Here is a 17,755-nt window from a genome sequence, read left to right on the forward strand (position 1 = left end):
CGGCCTTTTCATCTTGTGCATTTGAACCGGAAATAGAAAATACTCAGAAACTTCACTTTTTATTTATTGCTTATCAAAATTGAATCAGACTCGTTTATCTACATTTTCTCTATATTTTTTTTATTTTAAAATGTGATATTTAAATTTGAATTATGACATAAAATGAGATAAAATGACATGAGTCAGCAATGCACATGCACTTTTTGTATGTAAATTACTACCATATCACATATACAGTTAAATATAAACTACGCAATTTGGTTACTTTTGAATCCATGGCTTCATGATAGACCTACTGGGATAATCAACTACTGTTGATATTTATCAAGAGTCACTCAGTGTTAGTGTGGATCCCCGCTGAGTCGAACTGCTGAACAACCCCTCAACAGCCTTGTTTTTTTTTTCTCAAAATTAATGCGTCTCGTTTTCATTATTCTTCATAATTTCCTTCCTTTATTTCAACTGGGGGGCCGGCTAAGTGACCTACGCTACAGGGCTTATTAGTAAATAATAATAATAATAATAATAATAATAATGATAATGATATACTAAACTTGGAACTAAGCTGAACAATGCTGATCCATATTTAAACTAAGGTTTACTGAGATGGTTAGCAAAATCATTTATACGATTTTAATGGCTTGTTTATTTTCCTGATTGATTGGTTTATTTGTGAGAGACTGCATTAAATACTTATATAGCGATTTGGCACATAGGTTGAATATGTACATAAATGAATAATATATGAACGACATGAGATTATAAATGATTTCCTGCAATTCTTTAAGTGGCCGGAGCAAATCAGCGTTGCCTAGCGACCTTGATAGCGTTCCTCTTTTCCTGTGAGAGCCACTTGTCTGCAACCCAGACGCATCCCACGTAGGTGGGGGGTAAAACATTACTACCAGGCAGGGGGTAATTATTTAAATCGCAAATTAATGCCTTGCTGTCAAAGACAATCTTTGGTGTTCTGTAACAGATGCAAAACGGATATGTCGCACTGTTTGCTCTCATGCCGCCTCCGGGGCTCTCAAGTTTCCGTTACTTGGTTCACAACAGTGTAACGTTTCACCGCCGTTACTTTGTGCCCGGTATCCTGCCGCCTCGGGCGCTGCTGGCCAGATGGCAGCTCGCGGTAATCTGCTTAGCAGCGCGCGCCGCATGTTCTGAATGAGAGAGGTAAGACAGAGAGCAAAAAACAAAACAAAAGCGGAGCTCTGTCAAGTTCAGTTTTTGGTTTGGCTTTTTTTCTGTTGAACTGTAACAGGCAAAAAAGAATTCAAGTCATGTTTGGAAAGGACTATTTTTTCTTCTGGAGCGGCGTCTGTTACCGCTGACAGACAGGTGTGTGGAGGAACAGGTAGCTTGTTTTGTACGACTCATGTCAGAGCAACAGGTTGAATGTTTGTTGGCGCTGCACTTGTGATGGGGAGAGAGCTTTGTGCGGGGAGTCCGCAACGACAGGTAAATCTCATAGACGTACCACATATTTTAGGCTGTTATCTGCATAGGTTTACAAATTTGCGCAGCACATAGTCTTGTAGGCGGTTTTAGATAAAGTGTAAGCTTTTCTGTCTCCTAACGGATAGTATAGATTGAAGCCTGGACCAAGTAATCTAACACTAGAGATGACTGCACTGCTGGCCTCTTTTTGTGCGTCTAAATGCGAAATTGAAGCTGCTAAGTATTGTAATGAAGAGAGCTTTCCGCTAAGCCTCAATTTCCAACAAACTTGTGTGAAAGCCCGTTTGGTTGGATAAAACCTGGGAGCCAGATGCCAGAGGAAAAAGGGCATGTTTAATTCAATGGGAAATGAAGAAAAGGAAAAAGCAATGTAGCAGTATCAGCTGAGCTGTGCCTCCATCAAGCTGTACATGATAGTGTAGGCTTTGGCTAGGGAATAGCCTGCATGGCATTTCACTCTCCCCAGATTTGTCTCATGTTGGATTTTGGTCTGACCAGGTCTCTCTTTCCTTCTCTCCTTCTCTCTTTTCCCTCTCTAGATTGTAAAATCCTACCTATCATGTGAGGGCTTTGGTTACGGTTTTTGTGTGCATGTGTGTGTGTGTATATGTGTGTGCCTGTGAGGGACAGTGTAACAGAGAGCTAAGAGTCATAGCTTCACCCCAGGAGCACTGGCCTGTAAAAAAATGTTACTGTTACCCTTAAAGCATGAAAGCATGACAGTCATCACTTATTCAAATCCTGCTAGAACTCTTCCAAAAGAAATCCAAATTCAGAAACATCTCTCTGCCTGCAGGAATGTTCCAAAGTCCAGACCTGAGATGCTGGATCCCTCGGAGAAACTGATTCTGGAATGTTGTGGAGCGAAAGGCCTGAGATGGACTGAAGAGAAGGGAGACTGGAAAACAGAGGCAGGGGCGAAGGGAGACAATGTGCAAAGGGAAAGGCAAACATGGGGCATAGGACACAACAAATGGAGAATGAACGGAGGTAGAGAATCACTTCATAAGTTATGTAATGACAGCAAGTGGGGAAATAGAAATGATATGCACAGAAGTTGGAAGGACAAGACAGATGCCTCTGGGATGTTGTCAGTTGCAGAAAAAGAGGGTGAAATTGCACAAAGGGAGAGGGAAAATAATCTCTGGCCTATCTTTCTGTGGCTGTTGTCCCTGAAGAACATCAGTGAACAAAAGATGAAAAGGCAGAACATCATGAGGATGAGGTGGCGTCATATTCTTTTCTGGTTACCTCTCCTCTTCCTCAGCCTCTGTCCAAAACCTGCTTCTTCACAGGTAAGAGCTGCTTAAAGATTATCATTTCTGATTCAGATGCTGTTTAGAAGTCAGGCTAGGGTTACCCTAACCCATTAATAATAGTTCTGTCCAGGTAAGTTGAGGCACTGCTGCAGTGAGTCAAAATAAATCTGAAGAAAAAAAATTATTACATCATTATTAATTTCATCATGTAAACCTATGCTTTTTCCACATTTGTATCTCAAAACATCTTCAGATACATCATTTGCAAAGAGTACATTTTCCAGTTGAACTAATTCAAATAATATGCCTATATATTTTAATTATTTTGCTTGTAAAGGTCTTAATCTTGATAAATACATCACATGCAATTGTAAGAGTTTTCTATACAAAGTTTTTTGTGTTACATTGTGATTGATATTGTTATTATTTCTTTGAAGTAGATTCAAATACAGTATATGGCCTTACAAGTTATTATTGTATCCAAATGTTTGTGGCTGCAGTCCCCAAAGCTACAAAAACATGGCAAGACACCAGGATTAAAGGGATTATCAGACTTTCTCAATCTTTCACAGGGACACTTCCCACGAATGGAGAACATTGCTGCCTTTAAACCCGTGTCGACCTCGCCGCCTCGTTACACCTGTGGCTTTCCAGAGCGGAGCAGCTACTGTCAGTCACCTTCTTCTCAGGCTGAACTGCTCACATGTTATCAGGCCTTCTGTGTCCAAGAGTGTCCCTATAGATCCTCCACGCCTCCGTATGCTCCGCTGCTGCTGGCTGCACACAGGTAGCTTCATTAAGTTCAGAGTAATGTCAGGTATTTTATTAGTTATTTTCTGTCGAAACCTTTAAGGCAAAGCAAAATGAATCAATTAAAAAAATAAAACAATTGACTTATTTATTAAATTGTGTTAATGACATTACAATCGGTGTCTTGCTAATAACTGCAAGTTATTTGGTTTCTTAGGGAGAACATACTGACATGCCTGCACTTCATTCCATCAGGGGTATCTGTGTAACTGAAGACACTAACGACACTCGCCCTGGTACTCAGAGAGAAGCTGGAACCTCTAACAGTTTCGATGGGATTTCTAGTGGATCCAGCAGTTTGTTGTTTCAGCCAGGCCAGGATGGGTGCCTGGTCACTCCCCCTTCACAGAAACTTGGAGCAATGGGTTCCCTCACCTTGGCATTGTGGATAAAACCAAGCTCTGCTAGGGAAATGTGAGTCTGAATTTTGTAAGCTGTAAGAATACAGTTGTCATTGCATAATTGGAGATAAGAATCCTTCTTTAAATCGAATCATCCACTGAGTACTGCTTTTGTTAAAATTGATTAATTATTAGTCTTATCATACAGTTCATTGTGCAGTACAAAATGTTTAGATGGCTTGACAGACAATGATTGTTTACTTCTTAACTCATAAGAAGCAAAAGACAGATGATAGCTGTGTGTGCATGTACATGGCAGCTATTTAATTGTGTGTGTGTGTGTGTGTGTGTGTGTGTGTGTGTGTGCGCGTGCGCGTGCGTGTTATCATATATGTTTTCTATTACTTGAGGTTTGGCTAATCATTCAGTTGCATCATCCCTTCAAACCCTCTCCTTCTTCTGTAAAGTGCTGCAGTTCTGGTAGTTGTTGGAAACAAAAAAAATATTTAGCAAAATGCATTAGGTTTTGATTGAAATGTTTTCCGTTTGATTGGAAGCCATGTTTACAGTCAGCAAAGAAGCCAATTAAATCAGGTGGAAAAAAGGAATTGGAAAGGCTAGTTCATGAAAAAGAGAAGCCAATCAGATGAAATAGAGGCAGAACATGAGAAGATGGCGTGGCTGTTTTCTTGACAAATCCTATTTAAAAAAAACAAAACAAAAACCTAAATGGTGAAATTTGTTTTGGGAAAAACACCATCACCATTGCAGTAAGTCAGTAAAAGGACAGGTAGGTCTGTGCCCGATGTTCCCTTTGTATGATTGCAACAGGTGAAAAAGACTGAATATCTATTTGATCCAATTCAGGTTTTATTTAGATTGTTCCAAATAACAGCAACAGCCACCTCAAAGCACTTTATATTGTAAAGTAAAGATCCCAGACAATCAGACAACACCCTATGAGCAACCATTTGATTACAGTGGGAAGGAAAAACCTCCTTTTAAGAGGTAGAAACCTCCAGCAGAACCAGCCTCAAGGAGGGGTAGCCATCTGACGAGATTGGTTGGGGTTGAGGGGAGAAAGACAGGACAAAATACTAGGAATGGGTGAAACACACATGAATATTAAAATTTTATACAACCTCCTAGGACCTGGCATCCACGTATGTGGACATCACATTTTGGGTTATTTAGACCAAAATACTAAATTTTTCTCTACAAGGGCCTGATATCCACTTACGAGGACATTATACTGCTACTGTTCTATCAAAATTTTAGACGAATACCCTCATTTGTGGCTCTTATTTTTCTTAAAAACAAAAATAAGGTAAAAAAAAAAAAATCTGGTAATTCTTTGTTTTTACATTCATCAGGCCCCAATATGCCCAAATATCAAAGAAAAATTAAAAATGCATGTAGTGGAAGAGTTCGGGTCTTAGGAGGATAATGTATTTAAATATAGTCAATTATTAGTACTGGGTCTCAAATACTGTTATATAGCATCAGAGTAGTGCTACACTATCCTGTTGTAGCGATGACATATAAACCACTCCTTCTAGACCACTGTGAAGTTTAGTCAAAATGTATATATATGATGATAGTATGACATTAAATATGATTTACAAATATTTACATGAAAGAGAAAGCCCTGTGATATCGATCCAATAACAAGGAGCAGGTCAGGTCTGGTGAGATCAGTATAACCATCAGGAAACAATTAGCTGTCATGTCACAGACATGTTGTGTGTAAGAGACAGTGGATGAGAGTGTGCTGGTATGTTCCAGGCAAGGGTAGCGTGGTGCAGAGTTACACACTCTCAGATCAGCTTGCAATCACATACACATGCACACACTCACATAGACAAGGCGCTTGCCCACACTCAAAGAGGTCAGCTGGCTTTACTCCGCAACCCTATCTCTTCCTACATACAGCAACACTTAAGGCAGGTGATTTGAACAACATGGCATGTCAAGAAATTGAAAGTAAGCTAAAAAAAAAAATACATAATGCCTTTGTTTAAATTCAAAAATTTAGCTGATAAAGCAGGACTAAATTGATTTGGCAGTGAGCTGTTTTTACACTGTCAGACTAGGGATGGACAGCTTAAAATAAAAGTATCAAACTAAATTCAGCTTCAGTTGCAGAGAAACCATCTTATCTTAACTGTAAAAATGTAGTGTCTGCATTAACCACAGGTTAACAAAATTATGTTATGCTAGTAGTGGAAAATGCAGCCTTGAGTTGATGGGCTCGGTCTCACGTTTGTAGTGTTCAAATGCATCTGACACTCAGGTAATGTCAAAGCAATAAAAAGCTTTACATAACTTTATTATATAACTACAGTAGTATTCAAAAGACTTGTAATATTAATTTATCTCATCAAGAAACATAAAATGATCTGGTGAAGTGTCATTATATTGTTTTTTTAATATGATCAGGAACAGTTTGCACCATTTTCACAAACAAGGACAGGTTTCCTGTTTTGTGGATTACTTGGAAATTTTGAGTGAGCTGTTAAGAATATTTGGAGATTTCCAGACATACTGCATTCACTTATTCAGCAGTGTACCAAAAAGATAAGTGTGACCAGGATCTTTACACTAGTGATAGCTCTGAAGGAGCTTTAGTCTAACACCAGACAGGCTACATACATGTTGTACAAACTCTGTGGATGTTCAGTTAAATGTCAGTGTCTGTTAAGTTTAACTCAGATGGAGAATCATTCAGAGATCAAATCTCTCCTTTAAATTTCACGCTGTGATTTTTGCTTGTGAAGTTGTCTGTCTCAGGATTCAAATGACAGACAAGTCTTGTCTTGGTCTGTGGAACATGACACCTGTATGGCTGAATGCAACTGAATGGAAGTAATATCTCCCCCCCTTCACTCACTCTTTCTCTCTCCGTTGCTCTCTTTCTGCTGCTGTCGTTGGCTATCATTCTTTTGTAGTAGAGATGATCATGGCTGCCATCAAAGAAGCCAGATGAAAGGAGGTCTCTATCCTCACCTCTGTCCATCTTTCCTCACCCCACTCTCTGTGTCCCTCCCCCTCTTTGTGATTTCACATCCCTCCCCTCTGAACAATGAACAGACCCAGCCACCTGTTCTTCCAGATGATGGTTTTTACAACACTGTGGCTTTGCTTTATAGAAACAGATTATGGTGATAGTAGTAGCAGTGTGTATGTTGAGTATTGTGATGTACAGTTAGGTACATAGGTATTTGGACAGCGATGCTTTTTTTTCCTCCTCTCTGCATACTACCAAAGTGGATTTTAAGTCCAGCAATAAAGATGTGATTAAAATTCAAACTTTCAACTTCAACAAAATGTTGTAATAACTATTCAGGAATTCAACCATTTTTAGACAAACAAAAGGGCTGGACAAGTTGTAAAGATAAGGATTGTTTGTAGTACTTGAAAATCCTAGAAGTGTGGTACTAACTTGGCTATTGTAGAGTGTTTCTATGTCTTGAGAAACTCTTGGTTTGCTTTTGCAGTATGCCTACTTTTATTATCCATTTGCACTACAAATTGCTGTCCAATCGGTTTTGCAGCAGTTGGCTGAATCTGAGCCCTGCACACCTCAGAATTCATGCTGCTACTTCTTTCAACAGTCACATCCTCAATAAAGAACAGTGATCCAGTTCTACTGGCAGCTATACATTTGACATGTAGTTGATAAGATACTCCTAAACTAATGTAATGTTATCTGTCTGAGATTTTTTTCTCACTAGGTGTTTTTTTTTTTTTCTTTCAGCTTATTGACACTGACCTCAACTTTTCTTTGGACCTCATATTGAGAGCTTTAGTCAATTGCTACCAAATACAAGTTCCATCCTTAGAAATTCACTCCAGAACTTTTATCTGTTTAATTTGTCATTGAATTATGAGTCATGTGGACATGAAGTGGACATGAAATTGACATAAAACTGGTTGTCGGTTACTTGTCAAATTATTTTACCTCTGATAATAGGGGCCATGTATTTAAAATATTTGTATTTTGTTTTTGTTAAAACTCCTTCAATTAAAGCTGAAAATATGCACTCCAGATATCTGGATTGTCTTTATTAAAATTCACTGTGGTGGTCAAATGAGAAAATTACAAAATTGTCTTGTTATCCAATAAACCAATAGGTTGACAGTCTAAAAATTGCTTAATTTTAAGTAAGCATATAGCTTTAAAACAAAGAAGCAAACATTTTTTACTGGTTTTCTGAAATGTGTGTATTTTTTTCCCCACATATATCATTCTTAATATCAGACTGCTGCTCACATAAAATTAAGTTGGACTCTGTGATGTTCAGGTCAATATGTATGGCCAGTAATAATTGCATACCTTCCTTAATAGACACTTTTATGTGTGTGTTAAAGGAAAAGTACTTGAAATAATTTCTGACTCGTGTTGTACTTATAGCAATTTACCTATTGGTGTTTTTTTTTTTATATTTGTTTTCTTTAGCCTGTCTTTCTATCTTTCTCTCCACAGAGACTCACTTTTATACCTACGTGCTTGTACAGACATACATTCAAATGCTCTTTTTCTCTTGCATGTACCTAACTGTGATTTATAGGGTTTCCTGCTCTGGGTTCATAAAAGCCATGATTTCCCATAAAATGTCAGTGATGGTGGTTAATATGACACGTAGAGAGTGTGTGCGTCTGCGCCTCAGCGTAGCAGCGGAAACCTTACAGTCATGTAAAATATTGATATTCCATGTGAAAATGTCAGAATGAGAGACTGTGTGTAGTGTTGCTCAGCTTCATGGGTGTTAGAGTCCATTCTTCCCTTTGTTTCCTGAGGTGAAGCTTTAAAATTCTTACTGCTAAATATTCATGTGAACCTTTTTGGACTGTCAACTGATGCAGACATAATTGAATCCTTTATTGTTTATGTGTGTTTTTTGTTTCTCTCAGGATGCTCCTGGAGAAAAGTTCAGAGCAGCGGCTGTTTTTTTCTCTGACCGTGTCTGGGGAAGCTATCATTCTGCGATATGGTCAGTCCAACAATCAGACTTCTATGAACAGCTTTAGAACAGAGGGCAGACTAGGACTGGAGAGCTGGACACATCTTGTTTTGCAGGTGAGTAATACATAGTTTAAGTATCCCCATGGTGAGTCGTGTTAAAGATGCTATGGTTGGACACTGTCAGAGGTACATGAATTTGATCGTGTATATTTACACCCAGCCCGCTTGTAATCATTCTACCATGAGTTTTGTTTGTAGCTGCAGTACTTAGGGCTGTGAAAGCGGAATTGTCTCTTTTTATTATAATCTGATTTTCTCTGTCATCCTCTGTGTCTGTTTTACTCTTTCATTCTCTGTCCATCTTTTTCTCATCCACTCTGTGAGCTGGTGGTAATTATACTGGAAAACATCTGTTTTGGAACAGCTGCTGGGGCCAGGGGCATACACATTACTTCAGACACACAGACACAAATGCTTTCCTTACACTTTCAACACAATATTTCAAAAGTCTATGGCCTGAATGAAAACAAAAGCAAACAAGCAAACAAAAAACAAAGCTGCTGAATTTTAGTTACTTAAGTTATTTGGGACTTTTTTCCGTGATTTGTACAATATAACAAAGAAAGTACAGTCTTGCCTATACAACTGTATCATTTTTATTTTACTTAAATATATTCTAATTGTTGATTCTTTTAATATTTTTTTTAGATAGCAGTACTTTAGTGCATGTGCTTTTGTACATAAAATTTGATGTATTGGTTGATAATTCTTAACTAAATACATTTGTCTAATTAAGTTATCAATATTTTTTCCCAGCTAAACTTGGCATCTATCGGTACAATTCAAGTGAACTTGTGAGTTTCTCAATGCAGTGCCTTTTTCTGTCTAAATATTTTACATATATATGTACTGTGTGTTTTCTTTGGGTTTCTTTGGTTTTATTCATTTTTATTTCTTTTTTCCACACTATGAGTTGATGTAAGTTTTATATGAAGTAGAAATTTTAGGAAACATTCAGTAAGAAATACAAGGTGGTCTGGACAAAATGAGGCTTTCATTAGCACTGATCACACTAAAATGGCAGGTAGTGAAGTGGAGAGAGTTTTGAGGCCCCAAATGGATCCCTATGTGTGTTGATGTGAGTGTTTCTGGTCCGTTGAAGGGTATCATTTTACAGATTACTCCACTGGACAATCTCTCTCTTTCAGGATCTCTGAATAACACTAAGGCTAGTGTAGGGGGAAAATATGGTTAACATGGTAAGCCTTAAATTCTTGCAACCTAAGTTGTATTTTTTTTCTGTAAAAACAGAACAAAACACAAATTTTAACAGGCATTAGTAGAATTTATCCTGTTAGCAATATGATCTGAAATTTAGCTGTTGAGTACAGCTGGCATACATTTTAGGCAATCCAGGAAAACATCTTCAGACATCAGATAAAGGCCTCAGATGTCTGACCATAAACAAAAAAGCATAACTTTTCCCATCAAACCTCCCATCAGACCTTTGACAAAACAGCATCAGACTAAAAACGGAAAAAAAACGCATCAGGCGATATAGTCTCAGAAAAAATGCATCAGACTAAAGGGTCTCAGAAAAATCAGCACCAGATTAAAAAGGTCTCAGCAAAAGCGACATTGGACTAAAAGGTCTCAGAAAAAAAGGGCATCAGACTAAATAGGTCCCAGAAAAAATGGCATTGGACTAAAGGTTCCATGCTTCTGACTAAAAGGTCTCAGTCAAAACGACATCAGGTTAAAAGGGCTCAAAAAATGGCATCAGATGATATGGTCTCAGAAAAAAACGCCATCAGACTAAAAGGCTTCAGAAAAACCACATCAGACGACACAGTCTCAGAAAAAAGTGAGAAGCTTCCTGCCAGCCAAATTATTTTCCAAGTGATCAGTGTGCGAGACTGGCAGAACATGGCTGTGTCCAAATTCAGGGGCTGCTTCCTTCAAAAGCCACATTTGAAGACCGATTATGTCAGAGTGAAATGATGAAAGCTGTCCAGTGTCATCCAAATGTGGCCAACAAATGCGTCCTACTTTCCTCAGTTTTGGAGGATGGGTCGCACCTATGCTTCGTCCTCCCTATACCAGGATTCATTGCAAATCAAGGTTGAAGGAATTTTTGGGGAAAAATGGTGGATGGTCAAACGAAGTGGTCCAGAAATAAACTTTTAAAAGTAAGTGCTGAGTTTTATCGCCCTCAAATATTCAGCGGAACAATTGTGAGTATAACAAAGACTCACTTTCGGCCAAGTTATGTGACATTACTGATATTGCCACTAAATGTGGGTTAGGTCCTCCATGATTTGGTTGGTTGGTCAGTTAGTTTGTTAAGTTAGTTTCTGGCCAAGCTGAGTCTGTTTGGCGATGTGAAGCCAAATGTACTTAAAGGTTTTGGGAAAAAATGAGCAGACAGTTCACTTTTGACCTGTGGATTTTGTTAAGGAAACAGACAGACTTAACCATGACATGCGGAAGTCATAGTTACATGAGCTCTCATCTTGTAATGAGCAACTGATAATAAGACAGACAGTAAATGGATAAGTCCTCATTTTGTTTCTGCTGTTTTTGGCATGCTTATATTATACAACCTGAGACCGTTACATTTCTTATAAAGCCCAAGATATCTGCAGGATTCTGTCCTGTTTCCCCTTTTTTAGTTTTTTTTTCTCTCTGATATATAAAATATTTCCATGTAATTCTAAGAGAAAATTGTGTTTTGATCTGATAGTTAACAGATATTTAACAAAGTTATCTGATTTTGTTGTTAAGTGGCATGGTTAATTTCCTTCCGCAAGTATTCAGAGTCAGGAGAGACTGAAAAACCCACCAGTGAGAGGTGATGAGACAGAGGCTTTCCACCCCTGATGAAACAGCCGGAAAATTCAGCAATGCGAGGAAGATGATGAGGAAGAGGAGCCAGCAGCAGCTCAGAGAAGATGAGAACAAATAGCGGTTCTCTGTAGTTTAGAAAATGGTGGAATCATTTAAAAGAAATTCTAGATGTTTGTTTCTTGTTTGCAGAGGTATCGCCAACACAAAATATAACAGCTTCATTCAGGGAATGACAAAAATAAATTTGTGATGAATCACTGATGTTTTTCCTGCAGGAAAGGACAGGGGAAAGAAGGAAAAATAAAGGCAAGCACAGACAACTTTGACAATGCTTTGATGTATCCAGAATATATTTAGTTAAAAAATGTTCTTAACGAAGTGGGATTGTGTTGGTTTTAGTGGAAAACGTATGCAGCTGACTTAAATAAAATATTCAAAAGAATTGCAAAAAGTTGTTTTTGCAGTTCTTGTCATGAAGTTGTCTAAGTATTTTATAAGGATGTCATGTGTCTGTATCCTCTCTCCTATTAGACCCTATTACCCAAAAAACATCAGCCTGTTTTAATGCTCTTATATCTTTAAAATCTTAAGAAAATTATGATATTGGAACTTTTCATCCAGTATAAGAATATTTACTACATCAGTTTACATTTCATTTTATTTGAAATCTACAAAAGGATCAAATCTTTTTAGTCTACTTTTAGCTGTTACTGTGATATTGCCCTTTAATATAACTAAGTAAAGCTTTCAGACAGTCATACAGGTATAAAGTAATATGAAATAGAAATAAATGCCTTAAATTTGAACTAAAATGTAATATTTGAGACAACAGAGTTAAATTCCACCACTGATAACTTTTTAATGTATAAAAGTATATATAATATAACATAAGACCTATTATATTTGTATCGTCAAAATGAAAAGAGACTAGTTTCATGAGCTACTCTAGAAAACTAGTTTACTAGCTAAAGTTAACATTACTGTTGGCTAAAGGGACTCAGGCCATGGCTGTGGCGTTCTAACATACACCTCTGATGAAACATCACAATTTTCTCCAATAAAAGTAAAATAAATTGCATAAAATAAAGACTTTCTCTATTTCGGTCGTCCACGGCTGTAGCTGCTACTGTCGCGGTTGCTAGGCAACAGGAGGTGCATTGTAGGCTTGGTTAGACCGTCTAATTTAACAGTCAGCTAGTCTTCGCAGGTCCTTCCTTTGCATTACCCGGCCTACTTAGACCAGTCCTTTGAAGGATGCAGGCCCTGACCTGATAACACCTGCTGGAAGCTTCTCTCTGAGGCACTTTTATCAGTAGCATAAACTCAGCCACTTACAACATCTCGAAACACCTTGCTACCATCCTAGCACCTCTTGTGGGGAACACCCCACATCACATCAAGAACTACACCGACTTCACCGACAAGGTCCAGAAACCTACCCTGGACCCAGATGAAACCATGGTGTCCTTTGATGTAGTCTCCCTCTTCACTTGCATACCTACCACGGAGGCAGTGGACACTGTCAGAAAACGACTACAAAAAGACGGCTCCTTGGAAGACAGGACCAACTTCACACCCGATCAGATTTGCACACTGTTAGACCTCTGCCTTACCACTACATATTTCAAATACAACGAGGGTTTCTACAGACAAAAACATGGCTGTGCCATGGGCTCCTCCGTGTCACCTCTTTTAAAGGAAGAGTACCCAGCCATTGGTACAGATATGTAGACAACACCTGGGTCAAAATCAAAACACGAGAAGTGGAATCTTTCACTGTGCACATTAACGCCGTGGATAAAAACATCAAGTTCACCAGGGAAGACACAAAGGACAACTGTTTGCCCTTCCTGGACTGCGCTGTGCACATTGAAGAGAATGGCAACCTCAACATTGAAGTTTACCGGAAGCCCACAAACACGGACCAGTACCTCCTCTTTGACTCCCATCACCCTCTGGAACACAAACTTGGGGTAATCAGGACCCTACACCACCACCCTACACCCTCTAAGCCTGAAGGGAAAAAGAAGGAACACACACATGTAAAGGAAGCACTTAAAACATGCGGCTATCCTAATTGGGCGTTTATAAAGTCAGCAAAGAGGCACGGAAAAGAAGATCAGACACTAGCGAGGGAGGATAAGAAAGACAGACGCATCAACATTTTCATCCCCTATGTAGCTGGTGTATCAGAGAAACTCAGGAGAGTTTTTCTCCAAGCATGACATCCCGGTGCATTTCAGACCCAGCAACACACTCAGACAAAAACTGGTTCACCCGAAAGACAAAACTCCTAAACACAAACTTAACAACGTGGTGTATGCTGTACAGTGCAGCGAGGAATGCCCAGATCTCTACATCGGAGAGACCAAACAGCCACTTCACAAGTGCATGGCACAACGTAGAAGAGCCACCTCCACGGGACAAGACTCAGCAGTTCATCTGCATCTTAAGGACAAAGGTCACTCTTTCGAGGATGCCAATGTTCACATTTTGAAAGAGGAGTGAAAGAAGCCATCTATGTCCACTGTGAGCGACCATCTTTGAACAGAGGCGGTGGTTTACGACACCAACTGTCTGCCATCTATAAGCCAGTTTGGAGATCCCTTCCCAGACGCCTTAACGACCACTCACATCCTGGGCCATCTGACCTCAGGAAATCACATGATAGGGTGGGGCCAGGTTTCACAATGACCTCACCAGAAACCCGGGCTGATTGTGACCCACACCCGCTTTCACACCTTGGCTCATGTGATTAGGTAGAGGATCATCAGGGGGTCCTTTGTCCCTCTTTGGGGGGAAACTCCCACTGGGTTTAAATCTGGGACTCTCCACCATTTGACCTTAGAACTGAAGAAGCTTCTTGGATGAGAGGTGAAACGTCTTCAAGCAACTCAAAGAAGTCCAGACGCTTTTCTTTCCAAGCTCCTTAGACTACGATGACCTGGATGACTGAGAACCTTCACAGACACATTTTATCGGAGACATTTTAGTCTGATGCCATTTGTTCTAAGACCATATTGTCTGATAATGTTTTGTCAAAAGTCTGATGGGTTTTTCAATGGAACATTATGCTTTTTTGTTTATGGTCTGACAATGTTTTCCTGAGACTTGAGGATTTCCTAAAATGTACACTTTAATATATGCAGCTCCATATATCTCTTGGCAGTGTTCAGATGGTTTCCCCCAAGGATTTGTGTCTTCTCCCAGGAAGGCAAATGTGTAAACCACAATTCTATGCCATAAGACACCATACAGTAACTGTTAACAATGGAGAAAAATCTACCGTGGTCACCTTTCTATGTAAACTCAGCACTTCGAGCCTAGATTTTACTGTAAATGAGCGCACGCCGAAAAATACTGAAAAGGGTTTTATGATGAAGCACATGGCAGGTATAATGAGGTTGTATCTAAAGTAAACACAAATGGCTTAAAATATAAAAGTGGAGGGGACCATGTACAGCTTAAAGTATTAGACAATAAAACAGGATAATACTCAAAAGTCCAGTCTCCAGTTTCAAATAAAATTATAAAAGATTTAACACTAGAAACGGCAAAGGGGTTACTTGGACTCCTTTGGTATTTAAAAATTATGCAACTTTGTTAAAAGAAAATCCATCATCTCATATTTCATGACTTTTCCTAAATTGGTTTTATTCATCATATGGTGAGTATTGGGGTGTATGGGATAAAAAGAAAAAAAATATGACCATTTATGCCTAGAAGTGCTGAAGAAATCGTTTTGACCCTCATACAAATCAGTGTAAAATCCTGTGCTCAACAGTTACTGTGCCTCATATGCATCTTTTGATATGAAGGTTGCTACAGTTTTATTCAGAGCAAGCTATATGTAAATGATGATTGAATAAAGAGAACTGTAGTTGGATAAAAGATAAATAATTATTGTAGTGGTGAATAAGTCGGGAATGGGATATTGAACTGGTGTGCAGTTGAGGAAGGTGGATTACTGGATGCAGAAGCTGTGCTGAAATTATTGTCTAACTGAGAGCAGACTGCAGATACCAGTTTATTTTCAGATTCTAAAATATATTTTATTTTTTCAAATCTATAATGAAATAATCTGAGTCATTTGTTAAGCCCAGAATTGTTTTAGATGCTAATAAAATGTTTTGGAATTTTGTTTATTGATGACCTTGCTTTTCATATTTTTAAAAAGATATATCTAAAATTTTCTTTGTTAATACCATGTGTTCTCAAAACACAGTAAAATAAGTTCCATAATAACTAAAGTGGATGAGTGCTTTAAAGTGAGCTAACAGTGTCAAATGTAACTACATTAATGAATGTACATTAATAGCGCCTTCGTTTTGCATTTAAATGGTTGGGAAACCAGGAGTTCTGAGTACGTTATCCATAATGTGCACTGCTTTAAAATGAAAATCATTGTGTCTAGCCTGAAAATTTGACTTGACAGTCTAGTTTACAAGCTTGCTGACTGGTGTTGATGGAACAGTACTTTGGCAGTCTAACATGTTGTTGGCTAAATGTAGTTTTGCTGATGGCTCAGTTGGTTGCTAGCGTGTGTACAGGATGCCTGCCTCTGGGGGTACAGTTGTCATATATGCCTTTGTACAGTATGCTTTATATGTTTGTTGCATATTAGTGTAGGCATGGGAGAGTACAGTAATTTACTAAAAGTGTGTTACGTTGGTGCCCCTTGAAGGTGTTTCAAAACTTTGTATGCGTTTGTTTTTGTGAATTCTCTGTGAATCAGTCTGCCTTTTGTTTAATGGTATGGTGATGTGATCTGCTTTGACCATTCAGAAGAATAACATAATCACACTTGACACTTAAACACCATTCGCATACCCCTGTTCTCCTGCACACACATACACTTATCTACTGGCTTGCTACACAGACACATACTCACAATTCAGCGGTAATTTGTAACAGTCTGTCAGCTACAATACAGATATTACCCTATGAAGGAACTCTGTAATTTAGAAACCTTTCTTATTCACATATAGTGCGCGCACACACACACACACACACACACACACACACACACACACACACACACACACACACACACACACCCGTCATCTGTCGGTTTGTAAAGATCAAAACACCAAAAAAGACAGTCAAAAGGGATGCGGGTTTCCAAGCGCCAGGAGCAATTCACACACACACACACACACACACAGGGGGTGCCAGGAGCAAGGTGCTGTAGGGATGCTGGTGCTCCCTAGGTAGTTGTCTTATCTGATTATGGTAACGATGTAGAGAATAGCGGAGGAAAATGTTGCCTGGGGGAGGGAGGGAATGACAGAGGAAGAGAAATGGGGGAAGCGGGGATGTGGCTCAGTGTAGTTAAGTGATAGCTGTAAAGTCAGTCTATCATTGGACTCACCTTTCAGTGACTTTTTGCAGGATATACTAATAATTGATAGTTGTCCATAGAAAAGCATCTGCTCTACAGCTGTGGATGAAGAGTTCAGTACAACTAGTCTCACACTGACTGATCTGTGTATAAGAATAATTTGGTGTGGTTGGTCTTTTGTGTCACAATGTCAAACTTAAATGAATTATTAGAGTCATGGAGCTCTTTACTTTTTTTTTTTTTCTTTACTTTTACTTACTCTTTTGTGCAAATAAATTATGTCAGTCTTGAGGTGGATCTACTATAGGAACTGAGATCTTGAGAAAATGCACTTGTTTTCAAAATCTGGAAATGTTACTCGTGCACCATAAATTGTGTTTTTTTTTTACTGAGTTATCGCTGTTGCTTGTTACGTCTGTGTTAGGAAGTCTGCAAGTGTTATCTTTATATGATAAAATGTTGTTATATTGATGACACAGTTTTTAATTGCTTCTACTCAGACACAGGTTCTGTTGTAGCTTCAGAGTGCTTTCATGTTTTTCAGCAATCTCTGCATGGTCTAAGCTTACGTTAAGTAAGAACAAAGTCAGCTGAGTTTGGAAATCCGGGGAAGTGGCTTTTAAAACCCACTGAATTTGTTCTAAGCAAAGTCTTTCCTTTTAACCTCTCTTTAAATAGCTTGTTAAAGAGCTAAAGCCTAAATTTGCGTCCTCTATGGAGAGGCTTT

At 38.7% G+C, this 17,755-nt stretch overlaps 1 protein-coding gene across 7 annotated transcripts in view; it reads left to right on the top strand.

The window, feature by feature from the left end:
* Positions 1–933: 933 nt before the first annotated feature.
* Positions 934–17,755, top strand: part of ush2a (Usher syndrome 2A (autosomal recessive, mild)) — a 215,815-nt gene continuing 198,993 nt past the window's right edge. Inside the window, exons 1-6 of one of the 7 annotated variants that reach the window (XM_076881902.1) lie at positions 934–1,179; positions 2,261–2,454; positions 2,643–2,759; positions 3,296–3,510; positions 3,729–3,947; positions 8,789–8,954. In XM_076881902.1, coding sequence (XP_076738017.1) covers positions 2,661–2,759; positions 3,296–3,510; positions 3,729–3,947; positions 8,789–8,954 — 699 coding nt within the window. In that variant the 5' untranslated portion in view covers positions 934–1,179; positions 2,261–2,454; positions 2,643–2,660. The other 6 variants (XM_076881901.1, XM_076881888.1, XM_014413372.3 and 3 more) reach the window with 6 other exon arrangements.

Source organism: Maylandia zebra, linkage group LG1, assembly GCF_041146795.1.
Source record: "Maylandia zebra isolate NMK-2024a linkage group LG1, Mzebra_GT3a, whole genome shotgun sequence".
Classification (NCBI taxonomy): domain Eukaryota; kingdom Metazoa; phylum Chordata; class Actinopteri; order Cichliformes; family Cichlidae; genus Maylandia; species Maylandia zebra.